This window comes from Hydractinia symbiolongicarpus, chromosome 10, assembly GCF_029227915.1.
Source record: "Hydractinia symbiolongicarpus strain clone_291-10 chromosome 10, HSymV2.1, whole genome shotgun sequence".
NCBI classification, from domain to species: Eukaryota; Metazoa; Cnidaria; class Hydrozoa; order Anthoathecata; family Hydractiniidae; genus Hydractinia; species Hydractinia symbiolongicarpus.
In genome coordinates, this window is record NC_079884.1 from 22,988,475 (window position 1) to 22,997,907 (window position 9,433).

General features: G+C 33.1%; 1 protein-coding gene across 1 annotated transcript; it reads left to right on the forward strand.

The window, feature by feature from the left end:
- Nucleotides 1-2,078: 2,078 nt before the first annotated feature.
- On the forward strand, nt 2,079-6,905 carry LOC130613254 (uncharacterized). Its single transcript, XM_057434594.1, has 10 exons — nt 2,079-2,664; nt 4,067-4,349; nt 4,723-4,842; nt 4,978-5,253; nt 5,575-5,676; nt 5,783-5,835; nt 5,910-5,979; nt 6,136-6,196; nt 6,284-6,444; nt 6,556-6,905. Exons 1-10 carry the CDS (start codon nt 2,168-2,170, stop codon nt 6,604-6,606), a joined length of 1,674 nt encoding a protein of 557 aa, XP_057290577.1. The 5' UTR covers nt 2,079-2,167; the 3' UTR covers nt 6,607-6,905.
- The last annotated feature ends 2,528 nt before the right edge of the window (nt 6,906-9,433 follow it).

Below are 9,433 nucleotides of genomic sequence, written 5' to 3' on the forward strand. Positions count from 1 at the left end.
ACATGTTGTCCTTGAGTCAGCCTTTCTCAATATTAAATTTGTTAATAATAACTACATCTTTAATGGTTATTTATACTCAGAACATTTTTTAGCATATACTGCCAAAGTTTCCATGTCAGTATTTTTGATTGAAATTCATGTGGTTCATTTTCTTCAAACGATTACTATGAATTATGAAGTAAGAAATGCTGCTGAAAGTTTTATCAGCCATTCATTTCTGTCTTGCGAATTAACAATGAGAGAATATTTATAAACTTGTTTTACTAAACCTTACTAATGGCTTTCTATTTTGTGTTTTAAATAAAATTTTATGTATATATTTATATCACCTTTTATTATTTATTTTCTGCCTTGTTTGTTCAGCTTTTTCTTGCCTTGTATCATTTAAATATAATGATTCATACAGTGTTCAAAGTGATCTGTAATTAACAATCAAAACATGGTTTATGTATCCTCTTGAAGGTATTTCAATTACAGACATCTTATATATATATACAAGGTATATTTTTTAGGAATTCAATTCGTTTGGATCTTTAGCATTGTTTTTTTAAGATTTGTTTTTTTTCTTTTTCACATTTTTTTTGTATATATTTTCTGTATTAGTTTTTATATGTATATCTAGTTTTTGTTTTTGTAAAACCTTTGTTTTTGATTTTGTGAAACCATAATAATGTATTTTATCAACTGTATTATTAACAAAAAAGGATAAATTTTTTGATTTGCTATAATAGTGTAAAACTTGTTTGATTTTGTCTCAAAAACGGTTGTGGTAATTCAAAACATAAAACTTCAAACCCCTTGTGATTGCACTGTTATTTTGTTAACTCCACTATTGTATGCTTTAGACAAGAATCTGTTGTTTGTAGGAAGATAGATCTGTCAGTCTCAGCAAGTCAAGAAAATTGTCATAAGTATATAAGTGAGTTATTCTGTTCTAAATTAAATGGCACTGGACTGATCTACGAAAACAATAAGACCTCTCCATCAGGATAAGTTATTTATATTGTTTTTTTTTTATACAACCCCCTGGATAACTATGCAGTCAACATAAAACAAATTTATAACTTTAATGGGAAGCAGGGTGTTATAAAGAGTTCATATATTAAATGTTTAAAAGAGTATTAATATTTTATTTCTCTGAATAGTGAGAAAAGCCTTCTACTATATATAAAATTATATTCTCATTTTAAGATTTAAGTTGATCTTAACACACAGTTTCTTATGACTCATGATGGAATTGGCTTTTAAAGCTGATAAAGACGCTTAAATGTAAATATTTCTTTACTCTTTGAAAGCTAGAGTTTTTATTGTTAATCATACCATATGCATGTATTCAGTCTTTTTCATTCTAAAATACAGCTACTGTAAGTAAAAAAGTTGGCTGGATTTATGTTGTTGTGTGGTAGAAAAGTTGTTCAATATTAAATATGTAGAAAGCTAGAGAAATACCATTCTTTGTCAAACACCCATTTGCTATGCTAGGGAAGGTGGTATGTTAATGACCTTATAAAAGGGGAAATTAACTTCAGAGCTATAGAAAGTGGCCAGTGTATATATGAGATCCCCAAAATTTGAGATGGAAAGTATTTGGGGTGTCATATTTAATCAGCACTAAATGTAAGTTTATGTGGGGTTAATATGACCATTTTTGTGTATTTGTATTTAACTATGTGTGCAAATATTTGGAAAGTGTATGTCTACACATCAACAGTGTCTCAATAACAAAGTAACATGTATAAAGTTAAAAAGATGTATATATTGGTGGAAACTGTTCAGCCCATTTTATATTAATGCATCTTATCAAGTACTGGCACTTGTTTGTGTATTCTGTTTACAACAGTCCGCAAAAGATTCTATTTAAAAACTGTATTGATGTATGAAGTACGGTCTCCATTTTGTTTAGAAGCATAATAGCTATTAAGAACTACAGTTAATACAATTTGTTTGCATGACAATCCCAAATGTTTTTTGTTCATTAATGTTATATTTTTATAACTAAATAAAGTTTTATGAGATATATACCAAGAAGTTTTTTATTATATTTATGTAAGTATTGTATTTTTCTTTGATGCACTTTGATGACCCTTTTTTTCTTAAATAGTTATCAGTATAAGCACACAGGGATACACTTAGAAGAACAAAAATATTAGCGCTTAACAAATAAATAATGAGGGGTGATATGAGATCAAACCGAGAACTCCGAACAGATGGAGGAACACTTCAACCTGACTCAAGCAGTAGTAGCTCTTCACCACATTCCACTTCAAGTCACGATGAGGAAATACTGGAAGTAACTGGAGCAGGATTTATGCCGAAACCAATATATAATTTCTCAATACCTGATGTTATCAAACACGAGCCACGTGTGGAACGAAATGAAAATAGATTTGAAAATAGTGATGCACTAATACGTAGAAAGCGTGGACATCAAAATTTTAGAGATAATGTTGCGTTTGATGAGAACTCACTTTCTGTCTGCAATAAGCGAAGGAGAAGATCTATAACTGCAGCTGTTGCTGTTGAAAATATTATAGAGGAGGCTAATAATGATGATGACTGTCACCGTCCTCCTGTTATCGATTTGACTGACATTGACTCTCATGATGAGTATCAAAGTGCTCATTCTGATTCAGAAATTAACAATGTGCCCATCACAGAAACAAGGTATGTCTTTATGTGTTTACCTTCATTTTATCATAGTATACATATAAAGTTTCGCAAAATCTTTCTAAAGCAACCATCATTGGTAAAGTTTGAATTCGTTTTGAGAAAAATTCATTCCAAATTAAAATCAGTGTAGTCCTTTAATGTAAATTCTTAAATGACTATTTTTTTCTTCAAAAAACCAAGAAAGTACTGTTCCTTTCTGTTTTTTAGTGTCTTTAATAACTACTGGGGGGGGGGATTTTTTGACTGGAAGCTACTTTCACTATTTTACTTATTTGAAGAAAAAATGCAGGTTAATGAAGGTTAAAATTATCATGGTAGCTAAAAGCTGATACGACATTTTACATTTTACAAAGCTAAAGTATTTATGTTACATAATTTGAACACTCGGTGCCGGCATGGCAATTCTTAAAAAATTCTGATACACAAGTCTAAAATTATGAATTGAAAATATACTTTTAAAATAAGAGGTACAAAATAGAAACTAAGAGACGCTTATTTTGCAAATTCTTTTATGCATGGGAATTATTATTCGAGTCATCTTCTTTGCTACTATTCCTGGTTTTTTTAAGTTCCTTTTTGTATCTCCTATTAAATATATTTAAACTCCTCCTGTGTTGCCAAATATACTTTTACATGACGTCAATTATAGCAACTATCTGTTGTCATGCCAACTAATATGTTATGAGCTGTTACGCTGATTCGTGCGACATTGTCATCCAGCATCGTTTGAGTTTTGCCTCTTCTCTTTGTTGTGATTATACAATCAAAGGAGAGGTAGTTTGTTAAAGGAAATTGCGTGGTTAGTATCTGTAATAACGAGGTTAATGAGCACCGTCTCTTAAAAGAATGAAGTTAAATTAAAAATAAATCAATCCACGAATCTTTTTTATTTTTATTAATTATTGCTGTGTTTTCCTTCCCTTCTGGAACCCTGAAACAGAGTATCTGCCAGACTTAAAAACCTTGAATTCAAAGTAGGTGACCTGAAAAACCTAATGGCTACCATTGTCTAGAGGAACACCATAAAAATCTTGAAATGTAAACATTTCCACGTTGAAAACATTTTTGTCTCAGTTATGAAACTTTACATCGTAGTAGTTGTGTTTGCATTTTTTACATATTTTCTCATAGTTTTAAATGTTCAGCGCTGCCATTTTTGAGAATTTCTGCATGCTTTATTGTGTACTAGTTCTTTCTTGTGTCCATGTGCTTGTGGTTCGGAATCTTCGCATTTGCTAAATTATAGTAAAAATAACCTAAAAAACACCTCGAAAATGTCAAAAAAAACTTAAAATTATTATGAGGAATAAAGGTAGAGTATGAGAAAGAGTTGATTGTGTAAAAAATGCGTATTAGAAATAGAGAATTTTATTTTTTATCTATTAACTGCTTTTAGACCTCTCCACCATGCTTCGTCAGCAAATTCCTTTAATGAAGTGCTTTCAGATTTGCAACGCTTTCGACAACAAATTGAAGATTCGCAAGAAAACAGATTCAGTCGTTGTCGTGCGTCTTCGATTCAACGTCTTCAGCGTTTGCGACGCCGACGTACACCGCGAACGATTATTACCGACGGCCCGATTGTTTCAGACGACCTGCTGTTCGGGTCACCCGAAGCGATTGATGTGTCAACTCCTGAGGCTACAACAGCTGATGACTCAGTTTTACTTGTGAACGAGGTTAGAAATTTGTTTGTTGTGTTATTCATTATAAATGTTTATACAGGATATAAGTATAAAAAGTTTCTGAATAGCAAACGTAACCCTGTTAAAAAGTGAAAGTGCATATGACTTGTTTTATGAAGTTCAAAAATTACATATGAAACAGTCGAGTGGTTTTACGTTATTTATTTACCTATTATATGTATTACGTTCGTGCCATTGGTATGAGGAAAAAGTTTACATAATATTGTTTCACTCAGAAAAGTAATTTTAAGGTCAGATTTAGAAAAAACTCAGAAAGTTGTTTTAAGAAAGTTAATTCATTTTCGTCATTTGGAAATCTTTTGGCTTTACTTTTCCTTTTTGTTTATTTCTTAACAATATTTTTTAGGTTCGAGGAAATCAAACTGCTACTGCTGATGATGACGATCATTCCATTGCTCTTCGAATGGCTCACGATCCAACCTACTCTCCACCGTACCACTCTCCTGCGGACGGTCTTTCAACCGCGGTATTGCATAATTTACCTAATTACATCTATAGTGAAATATATTATTCATCACTAAACAATTCAAATAGCTTTAACCCCCGCGTACAGAACTTTCTCTGCTCATGCATTTGAATGTTTGCTTCTTCTTTTTTATAGCAATATCGTACTTGGAGGCATGGAAGAGGTGATGAGTCTTTTGTACAATTCCAAGAAACAATTCGTTCATTTCGTCAGAGAAGTCGTGAACGGCTTGAACAAGCACGGCGTATCACTCAGGAAGCTCACGAACGTCTCGCGCGTATACACGATAGTATCAATAACCTCCGACATGGTGGTACGCCAACTTACAATACAACCGATGCAAGCAATTCTGCTAATGGCAGTACCGAACGCGAGGTAGAAGATAGAATCGAAAGAACTGGGCACGAAGCGGTAGGTTTGTTATTTTGCATAAAAGCATAAACTTGGTGTTCAGTCTTTTAATGTTTTTTTTCATATTGTTCTTTATCATGGTGCAAATATGCATTGCAGTTGCCTGTCCCCAGTCTTCTAGAAATTCACTGCGTAAATTTTGTTCTCCTTCGCAGAGAATACCAGAATTTTACATTGCTTAAATTTTGCTCTCCTTCGCAGAGAAATTTTGTGATCAGCCTTTGATAGAACATGATTAAAAATGAAACGGACAATTAAGTAAAGTCCACGCCGCTGTTCTCTTCTGTTGTTTTCACCTCTGTATGTGTTTATCAACCTTAGAATAACGATGACGTTGAAATTACACATGAATGGAATCCTCGTAGTGTGGATTATATACAATCTCCTGTTAACCTTTTGTCTCCTCTACCCCCATCCTTCCATGTAAGTTTAATATTATTTTAATTAGAACTTTTATGTAAAATGTAGTTGTTTATCTCTTGTCATATTTTTCGGACAGATTTATGTTAATTATATATTTTTATTATAGTCGATGCAGAGGCGACATTTTTCTTCGGTACCAGACCTCCTACGGCCATTTATGTAAGCATGATATACGTATACATTGCAAGGAGAAGCTACTGTTCAGCACGATGTAATTTTTTTTTTAATTATAGGAACTCTTTCTTGACGCCTGTACCGCCCCCTCGCTTACACCACCTGCACCACATCCAAGAAGATTACGAGGTATGGGCTCTAGTTTAATAATCTGACTGAACGTTTATCATTTGTAGTTGCACTGAGAATCGCTAGTATGTGGATTCTTTTTGCAAGTGCTTTCAAAAATTTAGGAAATCTTGTCTTGAAATAAAAATTGTTTACCCAGCTTGTTGCTTTTTTCAGGCTTTGCTAAGTCTAGCGGAGAGAATTGGGCCGGCAAAACCCAGAGGTCTAAATAAGGCTGGTAAGTGTTTATGTATTTATTATTTTATTTATTTATTTATTTGTTCTAATCTCGAAGTGAGGTTATGTAAATGATTTTCTTTTTTAGAAATCGATCTTATACCTTCGTTTCGGTACAGTTCGCTCACTGCTAAAGAAACGAACACTAAATGCGTGATATGCATGGGTGAATATAACAACCGTGAGAAATTACGCCGCCTTCCCTGCACACACGATTTCCACTCGAAATGTATAGATAAATGGCTTCGGGTAAGTGGCTGAATATTTTGTTAGATACGCCTATGTTTTTTCTCTCCCTCCGAATATAAGAGTCAACGTATATTTATTTATGTTAATATTTCATTTAACTTTCTTTTTCAGTCCAACAAGACTTGCCCTATATGTCGAGACGAAGTAAACCCATCTGAGTAAACCGTGTTCACACTACATATGTACGTCAATATGTTCTTGCTTCTGTGGATGAAGTGCCTTCGTGAACGCATGAACTCAAGTCCTCTGTGAGCAACGAAGATTAATATAGTAGCTGGCTACTGTTGCTATGGACAAACTGACCACACATTAATTAATGCACATGTAATTAATATTGTTGCTATGGAGATATTCTTGTGGCTATTTCACAAGAAAAAAAGTACCGTGGTTTTCTTTGATTTAAATTTGAAACCTCTTTTTTTTCCGCATAAATAATATTAATATCATGCATATCTAATTCTGAGTGTTTCTGCTTTGAAAGTGATTCGTTAAAAATATTCCGCTTTGTTACCTATTACAGCCTCGAAGAACTGTTTCATTAAATTCTTTCTGATTTTTGAAAGTAATTTTTTAGAAAAACAAAAAGTAAAAAAAAATGTAACCTCTATGTATTGCAAATAAATAGTTTAACTAAAAACATGACTTTTGATATTTGTATTAACTTATAACTCTTTTTATGATGAGTCAATCTATTACAGGAAGCCAGCCTGGAAATTTGTGTTTTTGTTTTAAACGGTTATAATCAGTTTCTCAAAATTTTAGCCGCGATTGGTGACTGAGTATAGACTTAGCCGTTCATATTTAGGACTATTGGGTAGGCCAATTCACCCTCTTTTCATAACCTATTTTTTCAGAGATATTTGAAGGACTCGGTCTTTCCCAACGTATTTTTTCATACTACCACCACAGAAATTGTCTCAAGCAAAACTAATAACACTTTGTGCATTTTTGGTAAGACGCCGAGTGAGAGCAGTTTAATCGCCGGAAAACGAAAACGCGCGGATTCCCTAAAATCCCGGAAACAGCCCGTATAGTTGAATGTATACAAAGAAAGTACCCGGGGAGAAACTCTCTTTGACCAAATTGCTTATAGCGTGGAAATAATTTTGATATTTATCTTCCTAATAGTGTTATTGTTAGAACGGCGCCCTTTATAGAGTGCAAATTACAGTAGAATTGTGAAATTATGCTCCTGGTGGAACGCCGAAGTAGCAAAATGAAAAGATGTTTGTTTACACATCCATTTTTCATTACATTCACCTCTTTTATGTGAACTAGAGCAAAACAATAATTATGCATCATCCAATCAAATAACGTTAACGTTTTAACTTGTCTATTGTTTTAATTTTACAATTTTTCGCGCCTATTTTACATTGGTATGAAATTAACATATCTTACCACATGTCACAGCACGTAAGAACTTATAAATATGAAAAAGTAAAATGTAGCAGCGTGATGATATACGCAGTCAAAAGAATACGTAAAAAGTAGGAATGCTGTAAATGGAGAAATAAACTTTTATTATTGTTGACGTGTTGTGTTTCTTATACGACTTACTAATAAGTGATTGTGCTACTTTAATATTATATTATAATCTCAATTTCTTTCTCTTATATTTCTCACTCCTAACATTGCTTTTATTTTTGTTTTTATATTTTAAACATTTTTTATTATTTTACAGTACATCACAAATATTTGCGATGCAAAATTACATTGATTCTGCGAAAATTAAGTATATTCCTACGTTTTTGTTCGTTTCATTATTATAAAGAAGAGAACAGAACAGTAAAATTTTGGTCTTGCCATTCTTCATATTGTGGTCTGATTTCCAGCCTCAATTGTTCTAATAAAAATGTACTATTAAACGTCTATTTTCTGATTTAACCGCAGGATAAGTATTACAAATGCTAATTCTAAGAAAAATAACACAACTATTATCTAGTCAAACCTACTCGCTCTGAAACAGGGCAGAAAAAGCAACGAAATTACCAATGCGCATGCTCGTTGGTAATTTCAAATTTCCGAGCTTAAATATATTCTTGCTTGTGTAAATATATATAAAGTTAGAACGAGACGAATTTGAATGAAAATTTTTCAGCTGGGATGTCAAATTCTGATTTTGCTACCTATATAATAGTCAACTATATTTGATGTTTCAGCAGTCAAAAACGTTTCAATCAATACTGTAACTTTCTCAGTGTAAGTACATTATTTTTTACCGTAATGATCCGAACAAGCGCCCCTGGGTGCTTATTAAATTTTTGGATTTTTTGTATGGGCGCTCAGCCGAGAGGGGGGTGGGGGGTGGGGGCGCTTAAAAAATGCTGGGCGCTTATAACTTTTTCCTAATTTTGTACAAATTAAAGTAATTTATTTTTCCTGAAAATAAACTGAACAAAAGATGTAACAAAATAAAGTTTAGTCTTTTTAGGGTTTTCAAGATAAGAAAGTAAAATTTTAAAATAAGCGCCCAGTTTCTTAAGGTAGTTTTAAGGGTAAGCGCCCCCTTTTATCAGGCGGGCGCTTATTTGAGGGAGCGCTTATTGAACTTTGAGGAAATTACTTGGGCGCTTATTCGAGGGTGGCGCTTAAAAATGCTGGGCGCTTAATCGGATCATTACGATAAATAATGCTACATGTTGTATTTTCTACGCAACGCCAGGCTACACGCAAGTTAAAAGTCTAAAAAAAACAAAATATTGCGTAGACCTGACGAACTGGTTTTGAAAGTAGAGGGTCAACATAATGCCTTAGAGGTCCCATCATAAATTTAAATCTTCCAGATTGGCTGAAATTCTTTTCAAATTCTAAAGTTATGCCATGTTTTGGTGGGGACGCTATCTAACTATCTTTGAAAAATGTTGGAGAGGGTGTAGGGTTGATCATAGTTCCCCTTTCCCCTCTGCTCTGTTATTGTGTTCGTCAGAACTTAAAAAAAACGCATTACAAGGTCTTTTCATCATCGAATTCAAAAACATCAACAAACAGC